This window comes from Ranitomeya variabilis, chromosome 4 (genome assembly GCF_051348905.1).
Source record: "Ranitomeya variabilis isolate aRanVar5 chromosome 4, aRanVar5.hap1, whole genome shotgun sequence".
In the NCBI taxonomy this organism is placed as follows: domain Eukaryota; kingdom Metazoa; phylum Chordata; class Amphibia; order Anura; family Dendrobatidae; genus Ranitomeya; species Ranitomeya variabilis.
The window spans coordinates 765,413,585-765,430,129 of record NC_135235.1 but is presented as its reverse complement, the minus strand read 5'-3'; the positions used below and the strand labels follow the sequence as shown (position 1 = coordinate 765,430,129).

General features: G+C 44.8%; 1 protein-coding gene across 1 annotated transcript in view; it reads left to right on the top strand.

The window, feature by feature from the left end:
- Nucleotides 1–14,939, top strand: part of LOC143768288 (uncharacterized) — a 67,264-nt gene extending 52,325 nt beyond the window's left edge. Inside the window, exons 12-14 of the mRNA XM_077256982.1 lie at nt 13,806–14,014; nt 14,714–14,791; nt 14,902–14,939. Of these exons, the coding sequence (XP_077113097.1) occupies nt 13,806–14,014; nt 14,714–14,791; nt 14,902–14,939 (325 nt within the window). The remainder of the gene's footprint in view (nt 1–13,805; nt 14,015–14,713; nt 14,792–14,901) is intronic.
- Nucleotides 14,940–16,545: the final 1,606 nt, after the last annotated feature.

Below are 16,545 nucleotides of genomic sequence, written 5' to 3'. Positions count from 1 at the left end.
TCCAGCGATGTGTTCGCTTGTAACCAGGGTAAACATCGGGTTACTAAGCGCAGGGCCGCGCTTAGTAACCCGATGTTTACCCTGGTTACCATCGTAAATGTAAAAAAAAAACGAACAGTACATACTCACATTCCGGTGTCCGTCAGGTCCCTCGCCGTCCTCTTCCCGCACTGACTGACTGCCGGCCGTAAAGTAAAAGCAGAGCACAGCTTTCACTTTACGGCCGTCACTCAGTGCGGGAAGCGGACGGCAAGGGACCCGACGGACACCGGAATGTGAGTATGTACTGTTTGTTTTTTTTTACATTTACGATGGTAACCAGGGTAAACATCGGGTTACTAAGCGCGGCCCTGCGCTTAGTAACCCGATGTTTACCCTGGTTACCCGGGGACTTCGGCATCGTTGGTCGCTGGAGAGCTGTTTGTGTGACAGCTCTCCAGCGACCACACAACGACTTACCAACGATCACGGCCAGGTCGTATCGCTGGTCGTGATCGTTGGTAAATCGTTTTGTGTAACGGTACCCTTATGGAGCCAGTTTGTTGACTTCTAAAGCAGACGTTAAAACTATGCAAATAGTTTAAATAATCAAGTACTACTTGATCTCTTCTCCATTCTTACCCTTTATGTAAATACTGAATGAGGGACACTTGTTAGGTCTGATAATAGGTTACATGCCTCTGTATAAAGAGACTGAGAAACAGTCAGAGAGATTCTGCCAAGACATCCATACATCTCAAAAGGACGAGAGACAGGACGGCAGCCATTTTATATCATGGCTCCATTACGAGGGACATGGATCTATCTTTCTATAGGAAACAACCTAGGGGTTGTCAGCCTCGGTTGGAAGAATACATATCTGCTCCATTGGATACGTTTGGAGAAGCCAGGTTGTGATCCTCAGATCAACTGGCCTTGTACCTTGTATGGACTCTATGGACTAGCATCTTCCTACGCTTGTCGTTACCTCCTCTGTGTGTGTGCCCCAGGTGAGGTAGCGACAGTGGAAGATCTGTAGTCACAGCTGCTATTATCCCAGCGAGTCAGCGGAAGGGCGAGACTCTGTAATGTGCACCATCTTGGGAATTTTGCTGGGACTGTTCTATGTGTTATCTGCCTGTTTTGTGGCTCAATAAAGCATTGCTGCACTGTTTTACCCTCACCCTGTGTTGCCTGAGTAGCATTTTGCCCATATTAAAAGAAGAGTGGGAGTTCGGCGGGACAATTCCTGATCCATGCGTTTTCGGCTAGCAGGTGGCACTCATAGCAATTCGGCAGTGACAACCATAGACTTCTGCTGGAGAACTCTGGTTGTCATGTCAACCCATCAGTGACCCACAATCATGTGACAGGGTCACTGGGTGGGATTTCTGGTGCGCTTGCTGACATGTGCCAGGAAAGATGTGGGCTCAGCGCTGGAGCTCACATCAAAGGGAGGGAGTCCAACATCAGCGTACATTTACACCTGATGTCGGAAAGGGGTTAAATGGGATTGTTTTTAGAGACAGAAGAGGTAATCAATCATTTATACATACAAATAATTACAAAAATACACAGCTTCTAATGTTAAATAGTATATAGTTAACACAAGAAAATATCATTTGTCTAGATATAAAAATTCAGGCAAATGCAGCTCCATCTAGTAGCTATGTGTAAAAGTGTCATCATACAGTAAAATGTATCCTAAGAGATTGTCACTGTCAAGGTTGAAATTGGATAAAAGGGAAGGTGACGTAATTTTTGATTTATTGTAAAAATGAAAATTATCCAAAAAGATGTTTTCACCTAAGCTTGACTCTGTTATGTTTTTTTTTTACTGTTTTAATGCAGCCACTGGGGGCTGCCATTTTACCTTACAAGTGTGTAATGGCTGCTGAACGACACTTTCAATCTTCAAATACGGCAGTCCCTGGGCATAGGAGACAGCGGTCAGATGCTGACTCTATCTCTAACATTGCAGCTGCATCAGCTGTGAACTGGGCACGCCTCTGTGGGCTGCTCAATTTACAGCTGTAGGTGCGGCCAGGCGCCATTTTATTAGAGGCCAGCGCTATCTGCTGAGCTCCATTTACACTCTATCGCAAACCCTGTTATGCCAGATGCTGTACTTTTCACTTCCGGCATAACAGGTCTTGGATGGTCACAGTGTGCATAGCGGACGAGCTGCAGGAGATCAGGACAGGATATCAGACGAGCTGCTGCCTGCTGTAGACCCGATGAGCAGCTGGAGAACAAAGGTACTGCTGGAGACAAGATGACCTGCTGTATACCAGGGGTGCTTCAGCGACGGCAGGAGTGGGGTGGTGACATCATCCATTAGTAACTATCGGCTGCAGATGTGAAGAGCCAGGAATACTGCTTTTTGTACAGAGGCAAAAATATGAGACATGGTTGGTATGTGTCGGGGGATGTAGCATATGGAGGTTGTGCATGGCATATACAGGGGAAGCTGACATATGGAGGTTGTGCATGGCATATACAGGGGAAACTGGCATATGGAGGTTGTGCATGACCTATACAGGGGTGAGCTGGCATATGGAGGTTGTGCGTGGCATATACAGGGGTGAGCTGGCATATGGAGGCTGTGTGTGGCATATGGAGGTTGTGCGTGGCATATACAGGGGTGAGCTGGCATATGGAGGTTGTGTGTGGCATATACATGAGTAGTAGAGAAGAGGTACCATTCGTCAAACTCAATCTGACAGGTGCCCCGCCCCTATCAAAGTGTGTAACCCCTCCCCTCTGCAGTGTGTAGCCATTCCCCCTGTAATACTTTCTTGTGTTATAAGAGTATCAATTAAAATTGCTAGATGTATTATCAAACCATTTAATTTTGATAATGTTGCTATCAATTAAATTACAATTTTGTGGCTGTACAGCCCAATGATTTTGATTGTCAGGCTATTATTTTCATGTTGTTGTGTAGCACAATGTATTTTATCCTGGTAAATTATGTATGTCTCTATCAAAATTGTGAAATGTCAATGTTTTATAACACACCAGGCTCAGTGCATGGGCATATTATGTATATGGCCATGTTACAACACCACGCCTGTGTTTCTGCAGCATTATTTGTTACTGGGTTTCTCATTTTATGTGTTTTATAACACACCAGGCTCAGTGTATGGGCATATTATGTATATGGCCATGTTACAACACCACCAAGTATAAAGCGCTTGATTTATACATTTGTAAAAAAGCAAAGACACGGAATTGTAAAAGTTTTTAAAGATTTTATTGTAATAAATTAAATACATCTCAAATACATTTCAATAATATAAAGTTTGCACAGAATAATATAAAAAGTATCATTAAATACAGCTCAAACATTTCAATACTATAAAATTCTTACAGAATGATACAAAAAAGCATCACAAGTACAATCAACATACATCATTACACTTCTTGCAAAATAAATAATATAGAGTGTTACAACTCAACTACAACATTTATCCAGTACATAATTTACAAAGTGAGCCACGTGGATTGTAGTATTGGTAGAGACAATTTTTTAGGTAGTAGAGTTCCGCGTGTGGTGCCTAATGATGGGGAATGCAAAGATTGAATTGTATGGGTCGACGGGGATGGCTTCTGGGGTGTAGATACAGAGCGCCCCTCACTGATGGATATTTTTAATCCATCTAAAAGCTGCCTTGTAGTGGAATTACCCACAACTGTAGATGGGATATTTAGCTCAGCCATAGCCTGCATGAAAGAATCCCAACCCCGAGGTAAATTCCTGCTGGTCAAGGCATGGCTCTGTGTTGTACTACGTACCAAATCCAGTAAGTTAGACCCGGGTATTACAACACCTTTGAAAATAAATTCGGCTTTACCATTCCAGTCTGTAACATTTTTATTCTGTAGTAGCTTGTTTAGTAAAAATTCAGCATTCTTTTTATCTTTGGTTTATATGACTTACAATTTCAGACACCTCTTGATGGGGCGGTATTTGGCAATTGTTGGTGATCAGGAGTGCTAACGAGATTTAATGTTGTTACTTCTTTCGAATGCTGCCTCGTATGTACCAAGTAGCGCTGTAGCACATCACTATATTTTTTTAATTTTTACATTGTCTGGTACATCACGACGTTGTAAAATCTCAGCAATTTCATCATCAAGGCGGCGAATAGCGCTCTGGCGTATGTTATCAGTAGTTGGGGGTCTTAGTTTGACCAGCTCCTGTTTGGGTACTAGATACATTTTCTCGGCGTGCTCCATTAATTACCGCTGAGAAGGCTTGTTATTATTAGTATTGCAAAACCTAAAAGGACCGATAAACCCTCCGGCCTGCTTTAGTAGCCGCTTCTTTTTCTTTATGGGCTGTGATCTGTCACTCAGGTTTCTTATAGCTTTTCACCACTTCTTTAGTATCCCTTTTTGGCGCTCTTTCAGAGGAATTCGTCCTTTTAAGATATTTAAAGCGATTTCCCCTATCGCTGTAATTAAATCATTGCTTGCTTTGTGCAAAATAGACTTTCTGACAGCGGGGGTTGCCTTCACCAGTGTTTTTTAGAGAGCCCAGTTACGCCGGAGTCTCTCAGACATCTTTACAGCACAACGCACACAGCGTGGAATGCATGATTACACGTAAAATTCACTTTTTAGAAGTGTTTTTCTTTTGAACATAGACAGCAGGCAACGCTGGTGGAAACAATCCAGTCCTTAAGCGAAGATCTTCAGGGGTATTAGCTCTCAAATCTACCAGCAAATACCCATAAGGCTCCCGCGTGGCATCCTCAAAAGCTTCTAGGAAAAAACATGTTTTTCTGGGATACATCTGACGAGCTAGAGTTAAAATTTGTAATTTATCTCGGGGATTATTAAAAAGGACCATGTACTTTGTGTTTAAATTTATCGTGTGGTTTTCTTACCGTGGCAAAATATGTTTTGTACCAGGTAGAAAATGCTGAGATTTCTGTGGAGCACATACTTGGTAAAGGCTTTTTCTATCTCGCAATTTTCACTAGCACTCTCCATGAGATGAGGGAACTAGTCTGATTGCCGTATGTGGAGTCGGGAAGGAATTTTTTTCCCCAAAGTGGAGCTTACTATTTGCCACATGGTTTTTTTTTGCCTTCCTCTGGATCAACATGTTAGGGCATGTTAGGTTAGGCTATGGGTTGAACTAGATGGACTTAAAGTCTTCCTTCAACCTTAATAACTATGTTACTATCAACAATAGCCAAATTCACCTTCTCCAGAGGGAAAAATTCATCATCTACGAATGTATTCGGCAGACCCTCCACAAATCTGGTGTTGGCAAAAGAGAGATTTCATCATATAGTTTTTGCCAACAGGAATAAAACCAAACAATATTATCAGGTTTCTGAGAAAAATTAGTTTCAATATTATATAGCAGTTGTTTTACAAAATAGCTCTTTCCAGAATTAGACAGGCCTGCTAGAATGCATGAGAATGGGTTTTGCAGTCGTGGATCCATCAAAATACTCGGCTAATAGCCAAATGACATGGTAGTGAAATCGTCTAATAGTCGACGCTTTGTGTAAATGCACTTTTGGGTTTTGCGTAAAAGTCTTGTTTCAATGTCCCAGTACTTTTTATCTCTCGCAATGGACTGCTGTTGTACAATACGCTGCTGAGTTTCTATGTCAGAATTATGTGGATAGTCCAGAACTAGATCTTTTAGACTGTTGAAATTAATAGATTGAGAGTTACCGACATTTAGTGTTATCCCCTTAACTTTTAAGACAGTTTCACCAGTGTTTAGTTTGTATCCGTAAGTTTTGGGGCCAGAGGATACAAATTCTGTGATTTTGTGTACCATTGGGTATTTCACTGGTCAACTCCCCCAGGTAGTCGCCTAAAGGTGGTTGCCACTCACCTTCTCTCTGTACAAAAATAACAGAATCTGTGTCGTGATAAAGACACCTTTCCTGCAGTTTGTCCAACAGCGAATAGAGCTCTAGCCGAGCATACGCGGTTGTAAAACACGCTATAAAAATGTTTAAGGTTCTTGTTGACTGTGTGGTGACCTTTTGCATATTTCCGGTTAATGGTTGCGGTGTCATCATCAAGGAAATGTGACATCGAAATGTCATAGTAAGGTAGTAACAAATACTTAAAAAGCTCATCTGGGTCCCTAACAATGCTGGTACATGATAGATTAGGTCTCTGTGCAAACTTTCTCCACAAAGAATTTAAGAAAAGCTTGGAGATCTGTCTCTTAGCAGGATTGACAGCTATATTTTCAGGCCGTAATTGTACACCTTCTTTTTCAAGAAAGGAGTCAATGTACTGCCTTTTCTTGGTTTCATCAGTGCACCAGCTAGGATAACCAGAGGCTTCCTGCTTATCCCTAAGATGTAATTTAATGTACGGTGCAAACAGATCATCAGTGGTGTTAGGAAAATGCCATATTTCATAGATGTGTGCGATCCAATACCCTTTTTCTACCGCCATCTCGAGCTCTATAGTGCACCAGGTGCCTGTCAGGGCACGTTCATCAATATGGGCACAAATATCTGCCTGGGAATTTACAGCGCATGTGTAGCAAAGGGGAAACTGTTGTGAAATTGGATTTTGGGCTCCCCCGGTGGCCACTGGTGGAATTGAACTGGTGTGCATCATCCCCTCTGTTCACCTGTTTCCATCAGGATGTGGGAGTCGCCATTTAACCTTGCTCCTCTGTCACTTCCATGCCGGTCAACATTGTAATCAGAAGCCTTTCTGTGCATGTTCCTGCTGCTAGACAACTCCCAGCTAAGTTGGACTTTAGTCCTCGTTTGTTTTTGCATTTTGTTCCAGTTCACAGCTGTAGTTTCGTTTCTGTGTCTGGAAAGCTCTTGTGATCTGAAATTGCCACTCTGATGTTATGAGTTAATACTAGAGTCTTAAAGTAATTTCAGGATGGTATTTTGATAGGGTTTTCAGCTGACCATGAAAGTGCCCTTTCTGTCTTCCTGCTATCTAGTAAGCGGACCTCAATTTTGCTAAACCTATTTTCATACTACGTTTGTCATTTCATCTAAAATCACCGCCAATATATGTGGGGGCCTCTGTCTGCCTATCGGGGAAATTTCTCTAGAGGTGAGCCAGGACTATATTTTCCTCTGCCAGGATTAGTTAGACCTCCGGCCGGCGCTGGGCGTCTAGGGATAAAAAACGTAGGCAACGCTACCCGGCTACTGTTAGTTGTGCGGCAGGTTTAGTTCATGGTCAGTTTAGTTTCCATCCTTCCAAGAGCTAGTACTTATGTTTGCTGGGCTATGTTCTCTTGCCATTGAGAACCATAACAGTTTGACCGGCCCAAAAAGGGTTAAATTAATTGACAGAGAAAGGAGAGAAAAGAGAAGTCTGCTGAAGATTTTTTTCTTTTTTTCCCCTTCCCTTCAGTTCTGAGTGTGCTTGTAATTGAATCTCTTGCAAGTCTGCCTATATTGCAGCCTTTCTCTCTCTCTCTCTCCTTCTAATCCTGGAATGGCTCTGTGTTCACCTGTTTAAAATGGATATTCAGAGTTTAGCTGCAGGTTTGAATAATCTCACCACGAAAGTTCAAAATTTACAAGATTTTGTTGTTCATGTTCCTATATCTGAACCTAGAATTCCTTTGCCTGAATTTTTCTCGGGGAATAGATCTTGCTTTCAAAATTTCAAAAATAATTGCAAGTTGTTTTTGTCCCTGAAATCTCGCTCTGCTGGAGATCCTGCTCAGCAGGTCAGGATTGTGATTTCCTTGCTCCGGGGCGACCCTCAGGATTGGGCTTTTGCATTGGCTCCAGGGGATCCTGCGTTGCTCAATGTGGATGCGTTTTTTCTGGCCTTGGGGTTGCTTTATGAGGAACCTCAGTTAGAGCTTCAGGCGGAAAAGGCCTTGATGTCCCTATCTCAGGGGCAAGACGAAGCTGAAATATACTGCCAGAAATTCCGTAAATGGGCTGTGCTTACTCAGTGGAATGAGTGCGCCCTGGCGGCGAATTTCAGAGAGGGTCTCTCTGATGCCATTAAGGATGTTATGGTGGGGTTCCCTGTGCCTGCGGGTCTGAATGAGTCCATGACAATGGCTATCCAGATCGATAGGCGTCTGCGGGAGCGCAAACCTGTGCACCATTTGGCGGTGTCTACTGAGAAGACGCCAGAGAATATGCAATGTGATAGAATTCTGTCCAGAAGTGAACGGCAGAATTTAAGACGAAAAAATGGGTTGTGCTTCTATTGCGGTGATTCAACTCATGTTATATCAGCATGCTCTAAGCGTACTAAGAAGCTTGATAAGTCTGTTTCAATTGGCACTTTACAGTCTAAGTTTATTCTTTCTGTGACCCTGATTTGTTCTTTATCATCTATTACCGCGGATGCCTATGTCGACTCTGGCGCCGCTTTGAGTCTTATGGATTGGTCCTTTGCCAAACGCTGTGGGTATGATTTGGAGCCTCTTGAAACTCCTATACCCCTGAAGGGGATTGACTCCACCCCATTGGCTAGTAATAAACCACAATACTGGACACAAGTAACTATGCGGATAAATCCGGATCATCAGGAGATTATTCGCTTTCTTGTGCTGTATAACCTACATGATGTGTTGGTGCTTGGATTGCCATGGCTGCAATCTCATAACCCAGTCCTTGACTGGAAAGCTATGTCTGTGTTAAGCTGGGGTTGTAAGGGGACGCATGGGGACGTACCTGTGGTTTCCATTTCATCATCTATTCCCTCTGAGATTCCTGAATTCTTGACTGAATATCGTGACGTTTTTGAAGAACCTAAGCTTGGTTCATTACCTCCGCACCGGGAGTGCGATTGTGCCATAGATTTGATTCCGGGTAGTAAATACCCTAAGGGTCGTTTATTTAATCTGTCTGTGCCTGAACATGCTGCTATGCGAGAATATATAAAGGAGTCCTTGGAAAAGGGACATATTCGTCCTTCGTCATCTCCCTTAGGAGCCGGTTTTTTCTTTGTGGCTAAGAAAGATGGCTCTTTGATACCGTGTATTGATTATCGGCTTTTGAATAAAATCACGGTTAAATATCAATATCCGTTGCCACTGCTGACTGATTTGTTTGCTCGCATAGAGGGGGCCAAGTGGTTCTCTAAGATAGATCTCCGTGGGGCGTATAATTTGGTGCGAATTAAGCAGGGGGATGAGTGGAAGACCGCATTTAATACGCCCGAGGGCCACTTTGAGTATTTGGTGATGCCTTTTGGTCTTTCAAATGCCCCTTCAGTCTTTCAGTCCTTTATGCATGACATTTTCCGTGATTATTTGGATAAATTTTTGATTGTGTATCTGGATGATATTTTGATTTTTTCGGATGACTGGGACTCTCATGTCCAGCAGGTCAGGAGGGTTTTTCAGGTTTTGCGGTCTAATTCCTTGTGTGTGAAGGGTTCTAAGTGCGTTTTTGGGGTTCAAAAGATTTCCTTTTTGGGATATATTTTTTCCCCCTCTTCCATCGAGATGGATCCTGTCAAGGTTCAGGCTATTTGTGATTGGACGCAACCCTCTTCTCTTAAGAGTCTTCAGAAATTTTTGGGCTTTGCTAACTTTTATCGTCGATTTATTGCTGGTTTTTCTGATGTTGTTAAACCATTGACTGATCTGACTAAGAAGGGTGCTGATGTTGCTGATTGGTCCCCTGCTGCTGTGGAGGCCTTTCGGGAGCTTAAGCGCCGCTTTTCTTCCGCCCCTGTGTTGCGTCAGCCTGATGTTGCTCTTCCTTTTCAGGTTGAGGTCGACGCTTCTGAAATCGGAGCTGGGGCAGTTTTGTCGCAGAGAAGTTCCGATTGTTCCGTGATGAGACCTTGTGCCTTTTTCTCGCGTAAATTTTCGCCCGCCGAGCGGAATTATGATGTTGGGAATCGGGAGCTTTTGGCCATGAAGTGGGCTTTTGAGGAGTGGCGTCATTGGCTTGAGGGGGCTAGACATCAGGTGGTGGTATTGACTGACCACAAAAATCTAATTTATCTTGAGTCCGCCAGACGCCTGAATCCTAGACAGGCGCGCTGGTCGTTGTTTTTCTCTCGGTTTAATTTTGTGGTGTCCTACCTGCCGGGTTCTAAGAATGTTAAGGCGGATGCCCTTTCTAGGAGTTTTGAGCCTGACTCCCCTGGTAACTCTGAACCTACAGGTATCCTTAAGGATGGAGTGATATTGTCTGCCGTTTCTCCAGACCTGCGGCGGGCCTTGCAGGAGTTTCAGGCGGATAGACCTGATCGTTGCCCACCTGGTAGACTGTTTGTTCCTGATGATTGGACCAGTAAAGTCATTTCTGAGGTTCATTCTTCTGCGTTGACAGGTCATCCTGGAATCTTTGGTACCAGGGATTTGGTGGCAAGGTCCTTCTGGTGGCCTTCCCTGTCTCGAGATGTGCGAGGCTTTGTGCAGTCTTGTGACGTTTGTGCTCGGGCCAAGCCTTGTTGTTCTCGGGCTAGTGGATTGTTGTTGCCCTTGCCTATCCCGAAGAGGCCCTGGACGCACATCTCGATGGATTTTATTTCGGATCTTCCTGTTTCTCAGAAGATGTCTGTCATCTGGGTGGTGTGTGACCGTTTCTCTAAGATGGTCCATTTGGTTCCCCTGCCTAAGTTGCCTTCTTCTTCCGAGTTGGTTCCTCTGTTTTTTCAAAATGTGGTCCGTTTGCATGGTATTCCGGAGAATATCGTTTCTGACAGAGGAACCCAATTCGTGTCTAGATTTTGGCGAGCATTCTGTGCTAGGATGGGCATAGATTTGTCTTTCTCATCTGCTTTCCATCCTCAGACTAATGGCCAGACCGAGCGGATGAATCAGACCTTGGAGACATATTTGAGGTGTTTTGTGTCTGCAGATCAGGATGATTGGGTTGCTTTTTTGCCTTTAGCGGAGTTTGCCCTCAATAATCGGGCCAGCTCTGCCACCTTGGTGTCTCCTTTTTTCTGTAATTCGGGGTTTCATCCTCGATTTTCTTCTGGTCAGGTGGAATCTTCGGATTGTCCTGGAGTGGATGCTGTGGTGGAGAGGTTGCATCAGATTTGGGGGCAGGTAGTGGACAATTTGAAGTTGTCCCAGGAGAAGACTCAGCTTTTTGCCAACCGCCGGCGTCGGGTTGGTCCTCGGCTTTGTGTTGGGGACTTGGTGTGGTTGTCTTCTCGTTTTGTCCCTATGAGGGTTTCTTCTCCTAAGTTTAAGCCTCGGTTCATCGGCCCGTACAAGATATTGGAGATTCTTAACCCTGTGTCCTTCCGTTTGGACCTCCCTGCATCTTTTTCTATTCATAATGTTTTTCATCGGTCATTGTTGCGCAGGTATGAGGTACCGGTTGTGCCTTCCGTTGAGCCTCCTGCTCCGGTGTTGGTTGAGGGCGAGTTGGAGTACGTTGTGGAAAAAATCTTGGACTCCCGTGTTTCCAGACGGAAACTCCAGTATCTGGTCAAATGGAAGGGATACGGTCAGGAGGATAATTCTTGGGTGACTGCCTCTGATGTTCATGCCTCCGATCTGGTCCGTGCCTTTCATAGGGCTCATCCTGATCGCCCTGGTGGTTCTGGTGAGGGTTCGGTGCCCCCTCCTTGAGGGGGGGGTACTGTTGTGAAATTGGATTTTGGGCTCCCCCGGTGGCCACTGGTGGAATTGAACTGGTGTGCATCATCCCCTCTGTTCACCTGTTTCCATCAGGATGTGGGAGTCGCTATTTAACCTTGCTCCTCTGTCACTTCCATGCCGGTCAACATTGTAATCAGAAGCCTTTCTGTGCATGTTCCTGCTGCTAGACAACTCCCAGCTAAGTTGGACTTTAGTCCTCGTTTGTTTTTGCATTTTGTTCCAGTTCACAGCTGTAGTTTCGTTTCTGTGTCTGGAAAGCTCTTGTGATCTGAAATTGCCACTCTGATGTTATGAGTTAATACTAGAGTCTTAAAGTAATTTCAGGATGGTATTTTGATAGGGTTTTCAGCTGACCATGAAAGTGCCCTTTCTGTCTTCCTGCTATCTAGTAAGCGGACCTCAATTTTGCTAAACCTATTTTCATACTACGTTTGTCATTTCATCTAAAATCACCGCCAATATATGTGGGGGCCTCTGTCTGCCTATCGGGGAAATTTCTCTAGAGGTGAGCCAGGACTATATTTTCCTCTGCCAGGATTAGTTAGTCCTCCGGCCGGCGCTGGGCGTCTAGGGATAAAAAACGTAGGCAACGCTACCCGGCTACTGTTAGTTGTGCGGCAGGTTTAGTTCATGGTCAGTTTAGTTTCCATCCTTCCAAGAGCTAGTACTTATGTTTGCTGGGCTATGTTCTCTTGCCATTGAGAACCATAACAGGAAACATTAATTTATTCAGTCACCATGACGGCACCACGAGAGAGGGGATCTGCCCTTCAGGGACAGGAAACCTACAGACATAAAAGGGCGGCACCTCTCTCCCCCGTCAGTTGGTTTCCTGTCCCTGACAGGTGAACCTCTTCAGACAGACCTTATGAAGAAGGTTGAAGAATAGAAGACTACCCAGTCCTGGAGGTCCGAAGCAGGTAGCGGGAGGGCCCCTACCTTGGACTAGCCAGGACGCCGGAAGCACCACACAGCAGGGGGACTGCCTTGTGTTAGGTGGCAGCAGAGAGAAGCAGCCTTCAGAATGGCTTGCTTCTGAGTGACCCATCGCCGCAGGTACTGAGTAAGTATATGGTACCTGCTCCGGGGGCTGTGTCCGGCGGGGCCTTCCGGCATGTCCGGTTGTGCGTGGACTCGCCGCGCTTGTGACCGGAAGAGGCATTCCCTGGTAAGGTGTCCAGCGGCGCTCCTGGATGACGCTGCCGACGGCGCAGTCTGACGACTCGGATGGGCATGCGCGGTGGAGCCGCGCCGGCTGGGAGCGCTTCCCCTAGGATTTGCGGTGAAGGCGGCAGGGCCTGGGGGGGTGGGTCCCTATTGTCAGCCGGGGGCGCGGCCTTGGGAGTAGGTGGCCAATCCTCAGAATAGTGCCGGGCAGGTCATGCGGAGATCCTGCTGACCCCCATCCTGGGGCGGTACCATTGGGGGCAGATTTAAGAGCGATATGGCGGCTGCTGGATGTCTCTGACCCATTTCTTTTTCAATGGAGTCACCGGAGCAGGAATCACCGCAGCTTGAGAAGCGGCAGCAGCCTCAGCCTGTTGAAGAGACCCATGCCATCTCCCAGCGCCGATCTAGTGGCAGTAGTCGCGTTGATGGAGACAAAAGTACTCAAAAGTCAAGCAAGTCCTCAGGCCGCAAAACTTCACTGGTCAGGAAGGACCCCCCCACTACCTACGGTACCATTCACTACGCATCTGGGTAAGTGATCTACGTGAAAGTTCACTTAGTGATCCTCTGTCCCTTTTTATGTTCCCTTTCTCCTTATCAGGGGAGAAAATGTTCCGCCAAGTCCAAACACAGGGAATGTGGCGAGTGTGGGGAACCAGATGCTTATGAAAAAAAGTTGTGCAGACCGTGCATACAGCGATTAATAGAGGAAGAAGCTCCCGACCTTACGTCTACCTTAAGGGATATGGCCAGACGAGAAATCAAGGGTTCTATTAAATCCTTATCCCAAAAGACAGAATTTTAAAAAAGGGAAAAAAATTAGATCCCCAATTTCAGAGATTGATTCAGATTCAGCTGAACTAACCTCAGGTTCCTCTCCATCTTCCTCTTCATCTATGGACGCTGAGTCGGGTCATTCCTGTTTACCACTAGATAAAATTAATCGACTGGTTAAAGCGGTAAATAATACCATGGGGATTGAGGAGCCCCAGTCAGAGTGGTCCATGCAGGACATAATGTTTAAGGGGTTAGATAAAAAATCCCGTAGATCTTTTCCGGTGATTGATAAAATAAACTCTTTAATCACAAGGGAGTGGAAGAAACCTGAGAGGAAAGGATCGCTCCCACCGGCGTTTAAGAGGAGGTATCCATTCGAGGAAGAGGCATCATCCTCATGGGATAAAGCCCCAAAATTAGACTCAGCAGTTGCCAAAGCATGTAAAAAGACCTTGTTACCGTTTGAGCATCTAGGCAATCTAAAAGACCCATTGGACAAAAAGGCTGACGTTTTTCTTAAGGGTACTTGGGAGACAGCAGCAGGATCCCTGAGACCAGCAATTGCAGCCACTTGTACAGCACGGTCGCTAATGGTGTGGCTTGATCGCCTAGAAGATCAACTCAAAAATAAAGTCCCTAGAAATGAAATCTTGTCCTCCCTTCCTTTAATTCAAGAGGCAGCAGCTTTTCTTTCAGACGCTTCGGCGGATTCTGTAAAATTAGCAGCTAGATCTTCAGCCCTTTCCAATGCTGCCCGCAGGGCTTTATGGATTAAGTGTTGGCCAGGAGATTTACAGGCAAGGTCAAAATTATGTGGCATTCCCTGTGAAGGGGCGCACTTGTTTGGGCCAGTACTGGATGAACTATTAGAAAAAGCAGGCGATAATAAAAAATGATTCCCCTTTCTAGGAAGACCCTCATACAGACGGGAATACAACAGAGGATGGTTCAACCGCAAGAGATCAAATAGAGAAAGATCCAGACATGACAATAACAGGAAAAGAGGTAGAGGGTATATGTTTAACACCTCTCGGGACTATAAAAAGCCTCAATGACTGCTGGACCAGGTGGGGGGCAGATTTTCAGTCTTCTACCCTGCCTGGTTGAAAATTTCCAATAGCCCATGGGTCCTCAGTATTATTTCGACTGGTCTAAAGTTCGAGTTCCAGAACTTTCCTCAGGACAAATTTTGTCTAACACCCATCCGTTCTTCTTCTGCAGAACAGTTGGCACTGGAGTCGGAAGTCCAGGAACTACAGCAAAAGGGAGTGCTGATTAAAGTACCCACAGTACAGAAAGGTAAGGGGTTCTATTCCCCTCTCTTTCTGGTTAAAAAACCTGATGGATCCTTCCGTACCATCATTAATTTGAAGGGCCTAAATAAATTTCTGCTGGTTCCTTCCTTCAAGATGGAATCTGTAAAACCAGCAATAAAGCTCATGTTTAACAACTGCTTCATGGTTGTCTTAGATTTAAAAGACGCCTATTATCATGTCCCAAAGTGGTTAAAAATCCATCGGTCTCTCTGAGAAGAGCAATGTCTATTTTAGGGTCACTTACATCATGTATTCCGGTGGTTCTTTGGGCCCAATATCACACCAGACCACTACAGTGGGACATATTACGTAACACCCGTCACTTGTCAGGACACCTTGACAGTGTATTTTCACTATCCACTGAATCTATACAATTTTTGTATTGGTGGACACACATAACAATTTTACGTAGGGGTGTTCCCTGGACAAACGATGTGTCGCGAATAGTAACTACAGATGCTAGTCCAAGGGGATGGGGGGCACACATGGAAAATAGTTGGATCCAGGGACTGTGGTCCCAAGCTGAACAGAATTTGACATCCAACTTAAAAGAATTATTAGCGGTGGAACGCGCTTTAAGTAAATTCCTTATACCCCTACAGGGTAGACATGTCAGAGTTTTTTTCAGATAACCAAGTGACTGTAGCCTATATTAACCATCAAGGAGGTACTCGGTCAGATTCATTAATGGATGTTGCGCATCGTATTTTTCAGATCGCCAAAAAAACTCAATGTCATGGCCGACTATCTAAGCCGCAACAAACTCTGACAGGGAGATTGGACCTTGAATCAGACTGTCTTCAATCAGATTGTGCAATTATGGGGGTGCCCAGACATAGAACTTTTTGCAAACAAGGAAAACAGGAAACTACACCGTTTCTGCTCCTTAAACCCCAGAGAAAACCCATATGCGGTGGACGCTCTCCTAATTTCATGGCACTTTAATCTCGCTTACGCCTTTCCCCCTCTAAATTTAATTCCAATAGTTCTGAGGAAGATACAGGAAGACAAGGCCCGGGTAATCATGTTAGCCCCGTTCTGGCCCAGAAGATCATGGTTTCCTTGGCTGAGGTAAATGTCCATTTCTCAGCCTAGGATTCTCTCAGAAACACCAGATCTCCTCTCCCAGGGCCCAATTCTCCATCCACGAGTCGCCAATTTACATCTAGCGGCGTGGAATTTGAGAGGTCACTACTAAGGGCAAAGGGGTTTTCTCAAGACCTGGTAAACACGCTACTAAAAAGTAGAAAACCGTCTACAACAAATATTTACGTCAGAATTTGGAAAAAGTTCTTGGAAGTCTCAGGATCACATATTGACCAAAAAAATCTGTATTAATAAAATTTTGGAATTCCTACAAAAGGGATTACAAATGGGTTTAGCCACAAGTACTCTCATAGTTCAAGCTCTGGGGGCACTGTACAACAGTAAATTAGCCAATAACCACTGGATAACTGGTTCTTCAAAGCTGCAACTAGGTCCAGGCCAGTCATTAAACAAAAATTGGTACCATGGGACCTAAATTTTGTGCTTTCCGCTTTGATGGAAGCACCGTTTGAACCTATTCATATGATTCCAATAAAAATCGTATCTTTTAAAACGGCCCTTTTAGTCGCGCTCACATCCGCAACAAGGGTTAGCGATCTACAAGCCCTATCTAGACAGCCTCCATACATGCAGTTTAGATAAGATAGAGTTATCTTGAAACCTGATCCTCTTTATCTTCCGAAAGTAGCT